The following is a 20,794-nucleotide window of genomic DNA, read 5'->3' on the forward strand; positions in this document are numbered from 1 at the left end:
GAAATTTTGGGGGGAGGAATTGAGCTAGGAGGAGGGATTGGGGGGAGAATTTGTGCTGGAAGGGGGACTTTTGAGGGGGGGAGAGGGTTTGTACACCTAGGGGACATTTGAGGAGTAGAGGATTTGTGCTAGGAAGGATGATTTTTTTTATTTGGGGGGGAGGGGATTTGCGGAGAGAGGATTTGAGCTTGGAGGGGAGATGGGGGGGCAAATATTTGTGCTGGCAGGGTGATTTCAGCGGCGGGGGGGATATTTGTACTGGGAGGAGGGGGAATTTATGCTTAGGGAGTAAGCATGCAGATTAGTGCTCAATTTATTTATTTTTTTTGGGGGGGGGTTGCTGACACATAATGCTTATATATCTTGGGAGGTACAGTTTGGTGTGCTTGCTCTGGGCTCTAGATAACCTTGTCCTGGCACTGGTAGTACTATAGCAACATTTGTCTTTATGTTCACCTCCTGTAATCTGCACACCTGCATTTAAACTGGGAATGAAAAGCTAGTGCTGTAAACCATACAAACTACCAAATTCCACACAATTCACACTATACAGTCAGCTTTTTATCTATACTTAAAATGTATGTAAGCAATGTACAAATGAAAGGGTTTCTTATGCCTGTTCAACAAGTGCAAAAAAAAATTCTGTGCACCGATAACTTCCTGTTCTCTTTTCTTCCATGGAAAGTTATCAGTTAGTATTGTTCCCACCTCTGTTGACTACAAAGCACTTCCCCCTATGTTATGGAGAGAGGGAGATGTTTTATAGTCCTAACACACTTCCTTCCTAGGGTGACAACTATGCTCTTCCTAGATACAGTACAGTTGTCACTCTAGGATAGGAAGTGTGTTCTTGGCAGGATCACCAGTTAAAAGTAGAAGAAAACCTGCATGTCACATTTCTAGCTGTTCCCATCCCCCTTCCTTTTTTAACAAGTAGAAAATGTTACTTGAGCAAATATATCTCCCCTGTCATTTACTATAGGATAATGTGCTGCACTGTTTGTATTTGTCTGATCTAAGTATAGACCACCTTAACTATGTGCAAAATCACTTGTGAGAGAGCTACGTCTGAGAAGGTTTGATAAATATTTTAGCCAAAATGGTGAAGTACAGGCTATGAGAAGGAATATCCAAAACCATGTTAGACAAGGAAAGAGATGATCTGCATGGGAAATTGTGAGGTGACATTGGGACACTCAAAGCTGTGGAAAGCTAGAGAGGTAGAATAGGGGAAATGAAATAGGGGACGTGGGAGAAAAGATGCACAGAGTAGAAGGAAAGAGGCATAGCGGATAGGAAAAGGGAGAAGGTAACGCAAGAAAACAATGATATACACCAGATAAAGAGTCTATAGGCAGAATAATTTCACTTTCCTGGATAAATGGATTGATTAGAACCACAAGATTCTATCCAGGAGAAGCCTATCTTATCAAGTGTTTTCAAACAGTTCCTACTTGTGTTGGTTATCCTATGTGTCTGTACAGCGTTATCAATAGTTGGTTAACCTATGTGTCTGTACAGCGTTATCAATAGCAGCACGCCATGAAGTCAGAGTAGGAGGGTGAGGTGACTTCCACTTTAAAATAATCTCTCTGCAGGCATAGAAATCAGCAAAGAAAATTAACAACTTAACATGACAACCTAAATCCACTTTGTCTAAAATACCCAACAGGAGTAATTTAAGGTTCAAACTGAGGATTGAATGGCACAACCTATTAAGCTCTGCCACCACTGCTGCTAACGTTGCCACCCTATCCCTTTAAAACTGAACATATATTAATTACACAGATTCTGAGGCTAATTTAATGCAGTTAAGGCTCTAGGTGAGTTTAATTAACACCTTAATCAGCCACAGAACCTGTGTATATAATTATAATTAAGGTGTCCGTTTATGAACCAGCGGTAATAGATCGCTGTTCAGTTCTCCGGCATTCTCGGAGAACACAGTTCTCCTGTGAATGCAGTTTATGAAGCAGTTCTCCGAACAAAGGGAGAACGGTCTCCAAACGCTGGAGAACGGTCTACAAACTCTGGAAAACGGCTCATTTTACTATAATCTCGCGAGATTACAGTAAAAGATCAGTTTACTAAGCAGAGGTAAATTATCTTTGCTTAGTTTTCGGTCCCTCCGATTCTCCAGCTCTGGGCTGGAGAATCTGGAGGGAGAACACAGATCTCCAGAGAAGGTCTGACATGATCTCCTGAGTGTCATAAACTGTGAATGACCAGAGAATAGCTGAGATCTGTTGAATCGCAGCTATTCTCTGTGTCATAAACGGACACCATAGTGCATCAAGATTTCAAAACGAACTTCTGTTATGTTGTCACTATGGGGTATTGTTTGTAAAATGTTGAGGAATAAAATAATTTAATTAATTTTGGAATAAGGCGCTAACATAACAAAATGTGGCAAAAGTTAAGCGCTGTTAATGCTTTCTAGATGCACTGTATATGTTTAGTTTTAAAGGGATGAGGCAACCCTAGCCACCACCCAAAAAGATCTGATGGAGGGGCATGTTGATATCATGTGCAGAAAGGAGCCTACAGAGGATTGGCAATGTCTACAAGGAGGATTAGTCAAATGGGAAATTGCAACCAGCCGTTGCAGGGTAAAATAAACTCTGGAAAAACTTCAATTGTATAAAATGGACTCCAGCGAAGATCATATACATTAAGATAGGTTATGATCCATATGAGTCACCAGGGAGCTGCCAACCTGTATCCCAAGGTATACAAAACTGTCCACTCAGCAAATCAGGGTGTTCAAATCCAGTTTGGGATGCGAAGAGCTAAGCAGAAAGATCAGAGATTTCTCCCAATTAACTATTTCCAGAAAAGGTTCAAAAAGCTGTGTCTCATTCCACTAGACAGAGGAAAGGAAGCAGACAAAGGATTCTTAGTATGCACCTTGGCCATAGGGGCCAAGTAGAGCATATGTGGCCAGGCAATAAAACAGGAACCAAAACCAAGTAATGAAGGACAGCCCAGAGGTACAACCACAACCCCCGGGGCTATCTGTAGCCCCCTCCCATTTTATTATAATTTATTTTCACTGTTTTGTTGTTAAGGTTCTCTATAGCACCCATACCCACCCTTTCATCCACATCCCCCTCTAATCCCTACCACCTTCTCCTACAACTGTTCTCTCTCCACCTCAATCCCCCAAACTAGGAAGAAGAAATAGACTCTTAATATGCTCTAGGTTCTTCAAAATGTGTAAGGGAATAAGCCCACCACACCCCACTGGACACTCACTCTAAGAGAATTATTCTCACTCTCACCCTTCCCAGCCACAACTGGTTTAAGCCACTAAATTTATCACCTCCTGCTCTAACACACTGAATGCAAATATGGCCAACATATGTACAAAATGAGACCGTATCCACATCTACTGTACCCCGTGCCATCCTGGGGAGACTCTACCTCATTCTTAAACCTGTTCAGATGTGTTTTCACCTTAACCAGTTTAATGCCTTACCAACCTGTACACTCGTCTATACACTGATATTTATAAGCCATTGGTGCCGGTTGTCAAAATACAAAAGCAAGCAGGGCATATTTCTCCAACCATGCTGTTTAACATGGATGGGGAAGTCAATAGACTTCTTTTCTTCAGCCTTTGAGACTGAACAAGAAAATTCTTAGAGAGAGGACATCCTTAGTCTGAAATCAGCCATGCTCCCCTAAGCACCAGTTGAACATAAACAGATGAAATCAGATAAACATGTTCTATGAACATGTTCATTTTATATGTCACAACACCGGACTGACCAGAACATACCTGTCTGTACAAGTTCCTTCAGATATCCTCAAATCCTGTAAAATAAGACAATGAATTTCAGAGATGTTAAAATGCAATTATCTATATTCAGTCATAAAAATATCAAACCAGTGATCACCTATAAAGGCATTTGATGTAATTTTACCAACTTTACTGAGCATGAAAGATTATATGGTTATACCAGCCATTTCATGCTCACAGATCTGTGACTTGTTTGCTTTTTAGTATCTAATGCTCAGTAAAGCAGTATGTCTTGTACATTACACTAAAACCAGGTATATATGTAGTGAAATTGCTGAACCAGCTGAATTTTGGTACCCCTGTCTGTCTAACAATCAGTTTCTGTCGAACAACCCTGCTAAAAAATCAACATTTGATCAGTGCATGCAGCCAATGGATGCAGCGCTGATCAGTGTAATCTGACAGGTGGGGGTCCCTGTCGTCAGAATACAATAGTGCAGTGGGGAAGATCCCTGCATCCTCTTCACTTGTGTGAATATGGGGATCTGTGAGGTTTTTTTTTGGTTTTTTGTTCAACTCACTGTGTGTGTACCCTGCTTTCATTCTTGCTTTTTTGTGTTTGTGTGGGCTTTCTGATGATGTGGATCTAGGGTCTATGGTCAGACTGATTAAGCAAATCCATGTCCAAGTGATGGATCGAGTATTTATGCAGTGAGTGAAAATGGATGTTATGCGTCACTCCATGCTATTTGAAATGCAAAAATAATTCACCTTAAAGTGGAGTTCCAGTCGCACTGTGAAAAAATAAAACTCAGCAGCTACAAAAATTGTAGCTGCTGACTTTTAAAAAACAGCCTCTCACCTGTCCCACGATCCCATGGTGTCCTCCCTGCAGCCTGTTTCACCAGCCGTCTGGTGTTCCAGGCCCTGGCATCTTCAGTGTGGGCACTCGGCTGTCACAGCTTGCGGCTTCACAGCCAGGTGCCCACTGCGCATGCACGAGTAGAGCTGCGCTTCCTGAATGGCCTTGTAGTCTTCTGGGACCTGACACATGTCCAAGAAGTCTACGGGGAGGGAAGGTAGGAGGACAACTTCCGCTTCTGATTGCCTAGGCGATCACAGCGGAAGTGGGAGCGGGTACCTGTCAATTTTGCTCCCCTCCCCAATGGTGCCAATCCTTAATGGGGAGCGGGGGACCAGTCTTTAAAGCAGAATGTCCCCTTTTGGGTAGAGCTCCGCTTTAACTTGCAATGTACAAACATACTAAGTGTCTATGCCACCTGACCTACAAAGTACAAAATGTATTCAAAAACATCAGTTAATAATAAGTTGCTTAATTCAATTATATGAATTACATAAATTGCATGAATTGTGGAGATGTATAAAGCAAGAGGAGCTCAAATAGGCTCCAAGCACCAGATGAAAGCCTGGCAACAGTTGCAAGAAAGCTGAGAGTCATATATGGCACACAAGGCACTGGCTAGACACCTCTGGATAGTTAATTTCTCACCTGACTCTGGGTGACCACTTCTTGCTCTCTATGTTCCTCGTTCTCTATAACATCTTCATTCTCATCAGGATCCTAAAGGTTAATGATAGTCATTTGCAAATGAAAGTTAGCTCAAATTGATACACCACATACTGTATTTAAAATGTATTCTATGATGACAAAGGTCATTCACATAAGGTGATTGTAAACCTAAAAATGTGTTTGTCTTTAAAATAACAAACATGTCATAATCACCTGCTCCGTGCAATGGTTTTTCATAGAGCAGTCCGAATCCTCCTCTTCTTGGGTCCCCCACCAGCACCCCCCCCCCACGAGTTACCCCATAGCAAGCCGCTTGGTATAGGGGCACTTGTGTGGGCTCACTCCCGAGCTGTGTTCTGTGTGTTCACTGTCCCCTGCTCCCTTTTCACTGGCTGTGATTGACAGCAGTGGGAACCAATTGTTTGTCACATTGGGGATTGGATGTGACGTCACCATGCATGCTGGTGTTTTACACTTGCAGCAAGGAATTTTAGTCAGAGCAAGCCCAGGTCATGTTTATGCTGATGTACTTGTGTCAGTGTAGACACACCAAAATGTGAGTTTGATTTTAAAAATAGAAGCTTTTTAAGGATTTTATGCAATGCAAGCTTTTTCTCCTCCTCCCACATATGAATTGGTGATCATGGCAGTGTACAGAGGATCTTGCTGAGTCCGCAGATTGTTAATCCCAGAGGGGAATGAGCTGTGAGCTGGTCCATAATATACTAGCATTTTGCTCTAGTGAGTTTATTTAGTTTTTTTGGTGGTGGATTTCACATTGGTAGAAGAAAGAAGCAATTTGGTAAATTTTGACTGAGTTATCACATTGGGACTGTTTAAATATATATGAATTTGCCAAAAACAACAAATGATTGTGGAGCTCAGAGAAAACAAGACAGTAAAAAGGGACACCAAATACAAAATGTCCAATAAGGATAATCAGGCCACAGTCCTTGTATAAGGATGAGAGATCATTTCAATGAGAAAGAAGCCAGTTTGTCAGATAGAAGCTTTTCTTTTATAAGATTTAGAAGGAGAAGGAGCGCCTGAGGAAGGAGCACACATGCTCTGAACGCACGCCGCCCACAAGCCGCTCCTCTCCCTTCGGATACAGTAACGTCACCGCTACCAGCGACGGAAGCCCAGCGCCTTCGATCCACCTGTCCACCCAGCGTGACCATGCAGCCTTGGGATACACACTGCCACCAGCGGTCCAGACCATTAAGCACGAGTTAGCCCAATAATGACGTGCCTTATACAAGTCCTTGTGAGTACTTTTTAGTAAATGAGATTTTATACAACTACTACACTCATATAAAGCACTGATGTCCCTTCTCCTTATATACAGTTGTGACCAAAATTATTCAACCCCCACTGAAATTGAGTGTTTTGGCCAGTTTGACATTGCTTTTGATCATTCAGTCATCTTGCTTACATTTACATTAAAGAGGCACTTGTAGGTCAGACAAATATAACATAACAGTTATAATGAAATAACCACAAATGTCTTTTCTGTGCTCACAGCATTATCAGTTTTATTCAACCCCCAAGTGACATTCAATCTTAGTACTTAGTACAGCATCCTTTTACAGTTATAACAGCTTTTAAACGTGAAGCATAGCTTGACACAAGTGTCTTGCAGCGATCTACGGGTATCTTCGCCCATTCTTCATGGGCAAAGGCCTCCAGTTCAGTCACATTCTTAGGCTTGCGCACTGCAACTGCTTTCTTTAAGTCCCACCAGAGGTTCTCAATCGGATTTAAGTCTGGTGACTGCGATGGCCACTCCAAAATGTTCCAGCCTTTCCTCTGCAACCATGCTCTAGTGGACTTGGAGGTATGCTTGGGATCATTGTCCTGTTGAAAGGTCCAACGTCTCCCAAGCCTCAGGTGTGTGACGGACTGCATCACGTTTCCATCCAATATCTCCTGGTACTGAAGAGAATTCATGGTACCTTGCACACGCTGAAGCTTCCCTGTACCTGCAGAAGCAAAACAGCCCCAAAGCATGATTGACCCTCCACCATGCTTCACAGTAGGCAAGGTGTTCTTTTCATCATAGGCCTTGTTCTTCCTCCTCCAAACATAGCGTTGATCCATGGGCCCAAACAGTTCTAATTTTGTTTCATCAGTCCACAGAACACTATCCCACAACTTTTGTGGTTTGTCCACATGGCTTTTGGCATACTGCAGTCGACTCTTCTTATTCTTTGGAGACAGCAAGGGGGTACGCCTGGGAGTTCTGGCACGGAGGCCTTCATTACGCAGTGTGCGTCTTATTGTCTGGGCTGAAACTTCTGTACCCACATCTGACAAATCTTTTCTCAGTTCCTCAGCAGTCACACGGGGACTTCTCTCCACTCTACGCTTCAGGTAGCGCACAGCAGTCGAAGTCAGCATCTTCTTTCTGCCACGACCAGGTAGCGTTTCAACAGTGCCCTTTGCCTTGAATTTGCGAATGATGCTTCCTAAGGTGTCTCTTGGTATGTTTAACATCTTTGCAATCTTCTTATAGCCATTGCCCTTCCTGTGAAGAGAAATCACCTCTTCTCTTGTCTTCCTGGACCATTCTCTTGCCTTCACCATGTTTGTAACCACACCAGTAAATGTCTAGAAGGAGCTGAGTATCACAGTCATTTTAAAGCTGCCTAATTGGTGCTTATTATGCTTGATTGCTGCTCGGTGACATCCACAGGTGTTTTCAATACCTGATGGAAAGCACCTGTATGAACCTCTGTTCTTCAGAGTGGTAGTCTTTAAGGGGTTGAATAATTGTGGCAATGAAGAAACCACATAAGAACCATTTACTACTGTATTACATAAACAATTGATGTCATTTTAGTTGCATTTGGGTAGTTACAACGTCCTTGTAGGATTTGATTCTGAATACAATTCCAAATGTACACTATAGTCCCTAAACCCCTTTACAGCATTGGGGGTTGAATAATTTTGGTCACAACTGTATGAACTTGCACAGACATTTTTTTATCTTTTTTTAAAGCATCCATTGAATATACTAGTTATACTTCTATATCGCACATATTTTATTTGTATATCGTTTGCACCTATTGTATTTTTTATTGGATAAGTATGGTTTGCACAATATGACATATGCAAGCAAATTGTTTTTTAGCTTATGTTGGATAATTGAATGTTTTTATTTTCAGCACTGATATTGAAATATCATACACTGGAGTGCAGCCCTACCTTTTTGATAGTTTCATATTTGTGGTCTCCTGATTCTTTTACTGGAAATGTCCTGATTCTTAAAAATGGTAATAACTTTTATAGCTGTTATACAAGTGATTTGTATACTGATGTTTTTAAAATAATTGCTCCACTTCAGTTTTCACCCAGCCATAGTTCTCCACAACTGGTAAATATTCAAATTGCCATTTTTTGCATCCATGGTAATAAAACTCTTTGTAGATGGGATGTTCCCAGAATCCATCCCCCTGTTTCTTTAATATAGGACTCTCTCTCTCTTTCAGACACCTGCACAAAGCTTAGCTTGGAGGTTCCTGCATCTACTCCTCCTAAACAATATGCTTCTTAATATATACCCAAAGGCCTGGGCTTAGATTTTTGTTCAGTCGGTGTCTGATAGAGCTTGAGCTACAGCCACTAAATTTCCTCTCAGGTTTCTAGATCCACTAAGGTCCGTTATATTGTTTTCTTTGTTGCCCTCTGTGGGCCTTTGTGCTATGTTTTGGGGTTTTTTTCAACAGACTGCTTATGCTTCTGGTGACAGCTTTTCTACAAAAAGGTTAAGGACCACAGTCTTTGTCAAGGCATGTATTACCATAACCTAAATAAAATAAGTGAGTAATGAATGTCTAGTTCCACTGATATAACAGATATACTAAACACACACTGTTTAATTTACATTATCCCTTTTTTTCTGTATGTGGATGATGGCACTATATTTAAATGCAAAAAACATTGCAGTACTTTCCTAATCGATATACATCACATGACCCAGCTCTTTCTTTGCATGTCTGCAGGGGAACAGTGGCAGGAGGAGCTTTTAGTCCTCTGCTCCTTGTCACATGATAAAAAAACAGCCTTTAGGATACAGAGTAAAAATAGATAATATCAATAAAGTGTTTTAAATTGTCATACAAACATAGATTTGAAATAAAATATTTATAATTTTTTTTTGGCAATAACCTTGTACAAGTGGATTTCTGCAAGTCACAGGCTGTGTAACACCCTTCCAGCCTGTGTCTTAGAATTACAGGGAGGTGAAGCCTCCATCAATCAAGATGTAATATCCCACCCCATTGTGTATAGCTAGTTGGTGAGCATAGAGGAGGAGGGAAGGAAAGGAGTGACATTTACCACTGCATGTGCACCCAGATGTGTATCTATAGTCACATGGGTTGCTCAGATGTCATAGGGAGGAAATGCTCAGGGTAGAAAATACACTGAAAAATGAGCATGCCAACACAGCTCTGCAAAATCCCCATCTGCTATGGGGACGTTGATTGGGGGGGGGGGGGACAGAGAAAAGCAGGATCACTCAGGTTTTTTGCAGAATACAGAAAACTAATTCCACAGTGACCGAGTGAGTTTGAACAGCATGTAATACAGCATTTATTGATAGTTTTTAATGATGTGGGTTTAATGACACTTTAAACATTTCTAGCTTCTTTTAACTAAACCTATGGTCAACCTACATCTTTATTTGCATTATGGAATATGCTGTGCAATAGCTTTTTTTCATAACTCCTACATAGTTTTTGACTCTCTGCACTGCTTCAAATTAAATTTAATGCTTCTACAAATTAGAAGGGGGCATATATCTTGCAGTGTGGTAAATTGTGTTCTTTCAGGTCCTACCGAAAAAAAAAGTCTAGTTCATCAGGCATCTGGAGTTATTTCTAGTCACATTGGCTGTACAGTCTGCAAAAGCCTCCAGTATCTGCAGACATCTCAAGGAATGAATCCCCACCAAGTTTGCTGGGCCTTGTTATTCTATTGTTCCTTACATACATTTGCACCTGCCAAGTAGAACACTAAAACAGATGGACTTTCTTGATTCTTTTGATACTGAACACTCTGGGGGCAAGTATGCTTGAAAAAAAAATATGAGCAAAACACTTTGGTATGCAAGGTATGGCTTGAAATTTTAACTGAAGCTTTCTTTGTTTGATAAGTAGCACAGTTCTTACTACAAAATGGCTACAAAGGATTACTGTTGGCAACCTACGTAAACAATCTTATGCGGGTGATACACAAAGATCTTAGTAGACAATAAAAAGTTTAGCATTCTGTGTTGTGTTTTTTTGGTGATAGTGACTAAGCTAAATTTAAGCTGATATAATGTTGGCAAGACAAACCTTTGTTGGACCACGGGTCCTTTGTTGATTTAATTAAGAGTTCAACTCTTTATTGTCTCACCTGAAAACAAATGTCTCAGAAATTAATTCAATCTTGCAGTTCTAAGACACAACAAGTCATGAGTGAAACTTGGAAACATCCACTTTAAATACCCCATCCCAACTTTAGTGAGAACGTTTTTAGTTTTGGACAGAGTGGAATAGGGTTAGAATACTTGTCAGATTTTTATTGCTATCTTTGGCCCCATTGGAAAGTTTTTCCTTAATTTTTTGTTCCTATAACAGCAGATCATCAAATGAAGGGAACAAGTGTCACTGGAACTCAATGGCACACACAGCAGTAAATCTTGACAGAAGTTCTTTCCCTTCCCCGCTCTGTCCATAAAGAGCCTTTCTTGTTGTCTCTATTCCTCACTCTGATTTCTATCTGTTCTCTATTCCTCACTCTGACTTCTATCTGTTCTCTATTCCTCATTCTGACTTGCTGTTGCCAGGATAGGTAGTGGGAGGAAATCCAAGGGGTACACCAACTACAATGCATAGTTGAGAGAGGTTTTAATGGTAGTCTATCCTACACAATACAAGAGTTGTTCTGGAGTTTGACTGTATTAAAACCTTACTATTTTTATTGAATTTAACCACTTCAAGTCCGGACACTTTTACCCCCTTCCTGTCCAAGCCAATTTTCAGCTTTCAGCGCTATCACACTTTGAATGACAATTGCGCGGTCATGCAACACTGTACCCATATGAATTTTTTAGCATTGTTTTGAGACAGATAAAGCTTTATTTTGGTGGTATTTATTCACCACTGGAATTTTTATTTTTTTTGCTATATAAATGAAAATGTCCAAAAAAATTTTTTAAAAAAGTGTTTTTCTTATAACATTTTTCAGATAATATTTCATCATAAATCTTTGCCAAAATGTATTCAGTTATCTTTTTAGTAAAAAAAAAAAATAACCCAAATTAGTTTAGTTTATAACTAAAAATTATAATTTAAAATTTTTTTTTAACATTTTTTTTTTTTTTATAGTATTTGTTTTTTGGGTGTTTTTTTATATACTGTCACCCTAGCAGTACAGTGTCACCATGGTAGACACTGTACTATTGTCTCTAGACAATAGAGACCATGGTGACACTGTACTACTTGTGGGGCGTGATGAAGATTTTTTTTTACACTGATTGCTTTTACACCCATAAAGGCTGTAAAAGCAATCATTTCTCCTTCTCTCTGGCTGCATTCTTGCAGCCATTGAAAAATACTGTGTGCGCTGTGATTGGTCACAGCTTGTCACATGGTACAAGGCTGTTGTGAATAGCCTTGTACCATATGATCTCGGATCATTCACAGATTTCACACATAGTAAGCAGTGATGTCAGAAGTGACATCTTGCTTACTACTCTGCATGAGATCACTGATTGGCCAATCAGTGATCACATGATCGGGACCTCGCGCTGAGGTCCCGTACGACGATCGGTGTTCCACTGTGGCCGAGGACACAGCCGGCACAGGATTCGCGGTGCTGCGTGCTCCCAAGGAACTCGCACAGTCCAAAATGGCAGGCGCCGTTTATGAACAGCAACCCGCCCCTGGACTGCCATCGTCCGGCCGTTTATATACAGCGGCCGGACGGCAAGTGGTTAAGGAGTTATTTTTAAAAGATGCTTGATTAGAACAGCTCTAACAGAAGAATACAGTTCTCCTCTAGTAGTTGTCTACATCGAGGACATCTTTAGAAGCAAGACATAGAGTTGACTTTACTGTAAGTGAGGGTTTTGACTTGCCTCAGATGGAAACATATTTACTACTCCAGTAGGTCTCCTCTTCTCCCGAAGCTTCCTTTTCTCAATCTGAGTCCGATGTTTCTTTTGAGGGCTCCCTTTTTTTTCCTTAGTTTTTGAGGTGACTGGCTCATGATATTCAACTTCTGCAGTCACAAGAGACTGGATTTTGAAAGATGATGTAGTTGCTTTTACTCCTCCCATTTCTTTCTCATGATCTTGAGCAGAATGTGAAGACCAGGACTTGGTCTGGAGTTCCACTTCTTGCTGGACCTGGATGTCTATGGACTTGCTCCCACCAAGACTGGAGGAGGAGGAACGTAATCTCATTCTCTCTCTTCGTGCCTTCCATTCTTCCATAAATGGAACTTGCTCTGCACTGTTACATTTAGCATCTTTTGACATCTTTGAATTCTGCAACAGATCCATGAATATGATAATTACATACAAAGGTCCTTGGTGTAATGAACACAAATAACTTTTTGAAAGTTATGAGAGTACATCAACATTAAAGTGTTTGTCCACTAGTTCTGGATAGCATTGTAACTCCTATCATGTATGCACTAGTATCTTGGCTAGAGAGATTCCTCCCCCCCCCCCCCATTTAATGTCCCAGTGACAGACGGTTTCATCAGACACAGAAATAAAAATCTTTTTTTCTCAGTAGAGTAGAGGAAGGGTAGGACCCATGCCACACAATGTTTAGACTGTATAGATCAAGAAACTTTTATTTATGTACCAGGTTCTAACTTCATTAGTCTCAGAAAAAAATATGAAAGGTTACAGATGAGTGAATCTACTATGATTGAAAAAAAAGTATTTTTTTATGTAGGACCTTATGAAAATAAAAAACATTAAAGCCCAACTCCAGGAAACTGCAGGCTCCACCGCACTACAAGCGTTAATTGCTTATTTAGGTCTAGATGACATAGAAACAGAAAACTACTTCTACCCGATCCTCCGGGCTGCTAGAAAGGTCCTAACAGCATCTTCTTCCCCATAATACGGTGGTCCTGATGTCATCAAGACCAGGGGCAGACTGACCATTTGGAAACTCGGGCACTGTCTGAGGGCCCGGGGTCAGTAGGGGGCCCCATGAGATGCCCCTGGTACCTTTTTCATAGGCTTTTTTGAGTTTAGGCAAGGACTCGGGCCCCATGATCCCCTATTGCCCGGGGGCCCCATGAGTTGTCAGTCTGCCCCTGATCAAGACCAATGCAGGGTCCATAGGGCTGCATTGAACATCACAGTCCACAGTTGGAGCGTAGGGAGCACCTTCCAGGGAAGCAGAGGATTAGGTAACTAAAAGTGCTTTTACCTAAATGAGCAGTTAAAGTCATACATATCTAGGTATCACTGTGGTGATTAGCACTATTGACTGGCAGCACTAGGGTCATCGGTTGGAATCTCAACAACGACTTTTAAAGGTGCAAAAGTTCTCCTAGGTATCAAACAAAGAAAAAAGCATTATTTGTAAGCAATACAGTCAAGGACTGGCATTCACTATATCCATTAGAGTGTCTTATTCAAGATTATATGAAAATCCTTTTAAACAGCATTCCTCTTAGAGCAACAATGTCACATGGCCATATAGATTGCTGAACAAACTTGTTGATACACTTCCACAAAATTCAAAGAACTCCCAATTTTTATGAAATAACGTAAAACGTGCTAAAATAATTGGCATCAACCACTGATTTTCAATTCAACCAAATATTTTAAATAATAAAACAAATGACAATGACATGGATAAAAATGATGGGACCCTTAAATTAGTATTAAACACTGCATTATTTTGTATCGACTCCTCCTAATGAGGTAAACTTTCCTCGGTAGAATTTATTTTTTTTGTGCCTACATTTACACTGTAAAATGATCTCTGCTGTTGGCCTCTGAGCACATCAGGGTGCTATTTAATTGGACAGCACAGGCTCATGCTGCTGTCCATTACACTGCTGGAGGAGGGTGGAGCCGGGAAGTGGCCTGCCGCTGTAGGCTTCTTGTAATACTGAATGTGTGGCTGCACATCACAGATGGGAGCCCTCATGAAGAGGTGGTTCCATGGGATCCAGCAAGGGAATGTATGTGCTTAATATCCTTGATCCTGAATCCTAACCAAAATCACACCTGGTACCACATCACTATTAATATGAATTGTTGAAAAGGGAAATCAGATGGGACTTTAAAGGTACCAATAATCATGAAAAGAATCTAAAAAGCCACAGAGTTAATATGAAAGCAACAGAGCAAAGATGGTAAATACTGAGGTTTGTAGTGGGCTTATAACATATCAGATCTTAGTAACTATTTAACCTAATATTTATTTTGCTGCACAACCTTTAGAGGAATAAATGTAAACAAGTGATTTCTGTAGCTCTCAATGGAACTCCTGTACATGCCAACAGGTAGTTTGCCCCTCTCTTTTTGAGCAAACTGCTCTATCTGTCTCAGGTTTGAAGGGTGCCAGATTGCATGTTTCAGCTCTTGCTATACATGTTTAATAAGATCCAGATCAGGATTCATAGAAGACCACTTCAGAATAGCCCAATGTTATATTATTAGCTATCCTTGGGTTTTTAGCTGCATGTAATGTTGGAGGACCCTTACACTGCAAATGAGACAAAGCTTTTTTTTACATTGGGCCATAGGTTTCACTCCAGAATTCCTTGATAGTCCAGATTTCATTGTGACCTGCACAGATTCAAGGCACCCCATTCCAGATGCAGAAAAGCAGAGCCAAAACATAACCAAGCCTCCTCCATGTTTCACAGCAGGTATAGTGTTCCATTCTGTGAAAGCTTAATTTTATATTATGTAAATTGAATTGATGTGACTTGACAAAAAGTTCACGTTTTGTCTCATCTGTTCAAAGGATATGTTCAATCCCCTGGCATTGCAAGGGTTAAATTCTAGTTAACTATAGGGTGTAATATGTACCTTTGTCCTTGCTCCAATAGGCTTCTTCCATCAGTCCACAAAGCCTCTTCTCTAAGGTGTTCTGGGCCTTGGTTGCAAGAGGACATCATCAAGTACAGCGCAGTGCCAATAGCACACAAGCCAGGGCAGATTCCTCATTGAAGAGAATTAATAAATATTTAGCCTTTGCAGTGACGAGCCCCACTACAATGGTAGTTTTTTTGTAATTCCCAGAGTTGGAATTCAACTATTGTATTAAAACACCTGCTTGCATTGTTTGTCTAGTTCATTTCAGCCAGATCTCCTTCATAAAAGAAGTCCTGCTGCTGGCCAGTTTTACTCTGCTGTATCATCTGTGGTCTCTTAGATCTTAGGCCAATTTCACACAAGTGCTGTCTGCTCCATTCAGCAGGGGATCCAGGACCAGATCCCCTGCTGAACTGGAGGAGGACCGGATGAATGTCACTTTTGTTCACTCGGTTTAGCTTTGTCTAAAAATCTGAGCTTTCTGGACCCATATTAGATCTAGAAGTAAGAAATTCCTGTGCTCAAACCCCAATAGCTTGGACATGTATATAATCAAATTACATGATTAAATCTATCGGTAGCCAGATGTAAACAAACTTGCATTCCTTCGGACTTATGTCTGGAGAAACAGAAAAGGACGCAGACCTTGGCCATTTTTTTCATGACGTGAATGGACTCAGAATCAAGCAGATGTAAATGTTCATTTACATCCACCTTCCTATTGATTTACATGGAGCTTTTTATCAGGTCCGCCTGAAAACCTGACAGGAGGACCTGATTGGAAAGCCATGTGAAAAGGGATGTAATGAGAGATATTGGCCAATGGCAGGACAGAATTTCATCATTGAGAATAGGGATAGCCTCAGCGGGCTTCTGATTAATCTCTTTCTGCCAGTCAGGGCCTATTACAGTTTGATGAAAAAGCACTGTTAAACCTAGCTGGAAAAACAGGATTTTTGACTTACTAGTGTAATCTGTTTTCTAGAGTACATTACAGGACAGAGGATCTTGAATCATTATTAAACTGGTTTATAGGCAGCTACAGTCAGGTCCATAAATATTGGGACATCGACACAATTCTAACATTTTTGGCTCTATACACCACCACAATGGATTTGAAATGAAACGAACAAGAAGTGCTTTAACTGCAGACTGTCAGCTTTAATTTGAGGGTATTTACATCCAAATCAGGTGAACGGTGTAGGAATTACAACAATTTGCATATGTGCCTCCCACTTGTTAAGGAACCAAAAGTAATGGGACAGAATAATAATCATAAATCAAACTTTCACTTTTTAATACTTGGTTGCAAATCCCTTGCAGTCAATTACAGCCTGAAGTCTGGAACACATAGACATCACCAGACGCTGGGTTTCATCCCTGGTGATGCTCTGCCAGGCCTCTACTGCAACTGTCTTCAGTTCCTGCTTGTTCTTGGGGCATTTTCCCTTCAGTTTTGTCTTCAGCAAGTGAAATGCATGCTCAATCGGATTCAGGTCAGGTGATTGACTTGGCCATTGCATAACATTCCACTACTTTCCATTAAAATACTCTTTGGTTGCTTTTGCAGTATGCTTTGGGTCATTGTCCATCTGCACTGTGAAGCGGCGTCCAATGAGTTCTGAAGCATTTGAAGTTCTGAAGCAGATAATATTGCCCGAAACACTTCAGAATTCATCCTGCTGCTTTTGTCAGCAGGCACATCATCAATAAATACAAGAGAACCAGTTCCATTGGCAGCCATACATGCCCACGCCATGACACTACCACCACCATGCTTCACTGATGAGGTGGTATGCTTAGGATCATGAGCAGTTCCTTTCCTTCTCCATACTCTTCTCTTCCCATCACTCTGGTACAAGTTGATCTTGGTCTCATCTGTCCATAGGATGTTGTTCCAGAACTGTGAAAGCTTTTTTAGATGTCGTTTGGCAAACTCTAATCTGGCCTTCCTGTTTTTGAGGCTCACCAATGGTTTACATCTTGTGGTGAACCCTCTGTATTCACTCTGGTGAAGTCTTCTCTTGATTGTTGACTTTGACACACATACACCTACCTCCTGGAGAGTGTTCTTGATCTGGCCAACTGTTGTGAAGGGTGTTTTCTTCACCAGGGAAAGAATTCTTTGGTCATCTGCCACAGTTGTTTTCCGTGGTCTTCCGGGTCTTTTGGTGTTGCTGAGCTCACCGGTGCATTCCTTCTTTTTAAGAATGTTCCAAACAGTTGTTTTGGCCACGCCTAATGTTTTTGCTATCTCTCTGATGGGTTTGTTTTTTTTTCTACAGCCTAATGATGGCTTGCTTCACTGATAGTGACAGCTCTTTGGATCTCATCTTGAGAGTTGACAGCAACAGATTCCAAATGCAAATAGCACACTTGAAATTAACTCTGTACCTTTTATCTGCTCATTGTAATTGGGATAATGAGGGAATAACACACACCTGGCCATGGAACAGCTGAGAAGCCAATTGTCCCATTACTTTTGGTCCCTTAACAAGTGGGAGGCACATATGCAAACTGTTGTAATTCCTACACCGTTCACCTGATTTGGATGTAAATACCCTCAAATTAAAGCTGACAGTCTGCAGTTAAAGCACATCTTGTTTGTTTCATTTCAAATCCATTGTGGTGGTGTATAGAGCCAAAAATGTTAGAATTGTGTCAATGTCCCAATATTTATGGACCTGACTGTATTTTCAGGTGTTTGGACACTGGGAATGATATCCCTCTATATAACCCCTCGCACTCTCAGCTACCCGCACATTTGTAGCAGGATATAGTAAGATTATAAGAACAGAGGGGAGAGACATTATGACCGAGACACCTAAAAGCAGTCCACCTGAGGGTTGGACAACACAACAAATGGGCCAAGAAGGCTTAATAGACCCAGAGCAGCCTGTAACACCTTACACCCAAAACCAGCTTCGGAGAAGTTGAACATCAACCTGGCAGAACTTAACAAACGTGTGAGCAGAAGCCTAGTTGGCAGTCTTTCAAATCTGAGAAATAGATGCCTGATGCTAAAAAACACATGAAGCACTGACAGATGCGGTAGAATGTGCCTTAATATAAAAAGGGAGAAACCCTATCCATCAGACTATAAGACCAAATTTGTTTGATCCACATAGCAATGATGGAACAAGAGGCAGGGACAACCCTGCTAGAACCTTGTGGAAGCACAAAGAGGGAATCTGCCTAAAGTTGGCAGTAGCTAAGAGGTATACTCTCACAGTGCAAACCAAGTCCAGACAGTGGAGAGAAATTTCGTTAAGATAATTCAAGCAGGACACAAAGAAGGAAGAATAATCTCCTGGTTAAGGTGTACAGCAAAGACCACCTTCAGGAAGAAGGAGACCGTAGGCCTCAAGACAACTTTGTCCATATGCAACACTATGAAAGGATCTTTACAGAATATAACTGCTAAGTCAGAGAGTCTCCATGCAGAGGTGATAGCAACAAGAAAGACAACCTTACAATTAAGGTCAGACAAGGTAATATCAATAATCAATATCAACCGCAGGCTGCGGCATTGGGGAGGCTGAACGGTGAGAGCTCTAGTCACACCAAGCAAAATAGGCCTTCCAGGTGCGATGGTAGGCTTTACAAGAAGTCAACATCTTAGCCTTCAAGAGGGTAGGAATGACTAAATCTGAAAAGCTACTGTCCTTTAGGACCATGTATTCAACAGTTATGCTGTACAACCAGTGACCCAGAAACGGGGTGGGACACTAGCACTTGAGACAATATCCTGAAGAGCCCACAGAGTGAATGTCAAGGGTCAAAGCTATCTGAGCACCATGTCCTCCTGATCCAAATTGGTGCGATGAGAATCACTGGAATGACTTCCATTTTGATCCTGCAAATTAGGTGTAGGCGCCATCATAGCATCCACTGCAAATGCCGGAGGTTCCCTGGACCTGGTGACAAACTTGTCCCATTTGTTGTTGAATCTAGATGCAAGAAGATCCAAAAAATCTGGCATCCCCACCTGTGAAAAAGCTGTCACAGGTGGGGATAGAGAGCCCATTCCACTGGATTCAGACACAGACAACTGAGAAAATCTACCTACCAACTTTCTTTGGATGTTCACAGCAGACAGGACCAGAATGCACAGTTCTGCCTAAGAGAGGATCAAGTCTGCTTTCTTTGGTTAACATGCTGACTTTTTTTGCCTGTTTGGTGTATGCTGTAGGCCATTGCTGTGGTATTGTGCAACTGGATTGTTGGTGGTCTTTGCAACAGATGAGTCAAGCACTGAAGAGACAATTGAATTACTCTGAATTCTGGAATGTTGAATGGAAGGCAAGCTTCCTCCCATGATCAAGTCTCCTGCACCAAGGAGGTGTCCAGGACTGCCCCCCAGAACAGTCTAGTATTCTCCATGCGATTGACTTTGGAGGGCAAGGATTCCCTAACTCCAACACAGGGTTGGAAATCCACCAGGCTATGGAGAGTCTGGGCTTGAAGATCAGATGCATGGGGCAGTTCAAGGACCGCGTCTGTTCCACATGCCAAAATGTTGAGTTGCAATGGTTTGGAGTGAAACTGGGTGTAGTTCACTGCCTCAAAGAAATCATTGTACCCAAGGTCCTCAGATAAATTTCCAGAGATAAATTGAGCGCTTCTCCTGGAATTGAGAGCGATGGAACAGATGTTTGTCCCAAGGCAGGAATATCATGGACAGGGCAGTGTCTAGCATCTGGCTTAGGTACTCCAATCTGTGAGATGATCCAGCAATCCCTTCCTGCACTTTTGGATGTTGTCTAACAGGAACAGGAAGGACTGGTACTTTAACAGGAGATTGTCCAGGTACCCCACAACATTAATTCCCTGAGCACATAGCAGAGACAAAACCAGGGCAAGCACCTTGGTGGAAACCCATAGGGAGGGGGACATGGACAAGCCAAAGGAAAAGGCAACAAACTGGTAATAATGATCACCCACAGCAAAGCACTGAAACAGAAGGATAAGAATGTTGTAGCAATAGAAAACCCAGATGTCTATAAAGACTACAAAATTATTTGGAAGTAGGGAGGCTATGACCAACCTGGACATTCCAATGCAGAACATTTGAACTTGTAGGAACTTGTTTAGAGTTCCTACGTCGAGAATGAATCAGACTCCTGTTCAGTTTGGGAACAATAAAAAAGTTTGAAACCTTGAAAGTTTTCTTTTGGGTCCTTCTGGTGGTACTGAGAAAATGATTCCTTGATACCTGAGCTGCTGGACAGCAGCAAGCAGATCCGCCCACTATGACAGGGAAAGTTTGATAGTATACAGCAGGGAAGAGGCAGAGTGCAAACTCTCACTGGGAAGAGTTCTTGTAACCAGTCTTGACTGGTTTGATGGGCCATGTCATCTTACAAAAGCAAGTTGTTTGTCCCTGACTTAGACTTTGCATCGAAGGACTAGGAATGATGAAAAGAAGCCTTCCTAGCCTCAAGAGTAGAAG

General features: G+C 41.4%; 1 protein-coding gene across 5 annotated transcripts in view; it reads right to left on the reverse strand.

Moving 5' to 3' along the window:
- The window catches only part of LOC149444033 (PRKC apoptosis WT1 regulator protein-like), a 42,139-nt gene that overhangs the window by 14,467 nt on the left and 6,878 nt on the right, over positions 1-20,794 (reverse strand). For 4 of the 5 annotated variants that reach the window (XR_016306574.1, XM_089655006.1, XM_089655004.1 and 1 more), the window contains 3 exons: positions 12,403-12,813; positions 5,253-5,324; positions 3,782-3,816 (listed from right to left, as the gene is read on the reverse strand). Coding sequence is in view for 4 of the 5 variants with exons in the window: in XM_089655006.1 (XP_089511132.1) it covers positions 3,782-3,816; positions 5,253-5,324; positions 12,403-12,804 (509 nt within the window). In the remaining variant the exon portion in view is untranslated. Of the gene's footprint in view, positions 1-3,781; positions 3,817-5,252; positions 5,325-12,402; positions 12,814-13,717; positions 13,805-20,794 lie in introns of those variants that run through there. The other variant, XM_089655007.1, reaches the window with a different exon arrangement.

The sequence above is a fragment of the Staurois parvus genome, unplaced genomic scaffold (assembly GCF_062004578.1).
Source record: "Staurois parvus isolate SC_StPar_1 unplaced genomic scaffold, SC_StPar_1.0 ptg000818l, whole genome shotgun sequence".
Classification (NCBI taxonomy): domain Eukaryota; kingdom Metazoa; phylum Chordata; class Amphibia; order Anura; family Ranidae; genus Staurois; species Staurois parvus.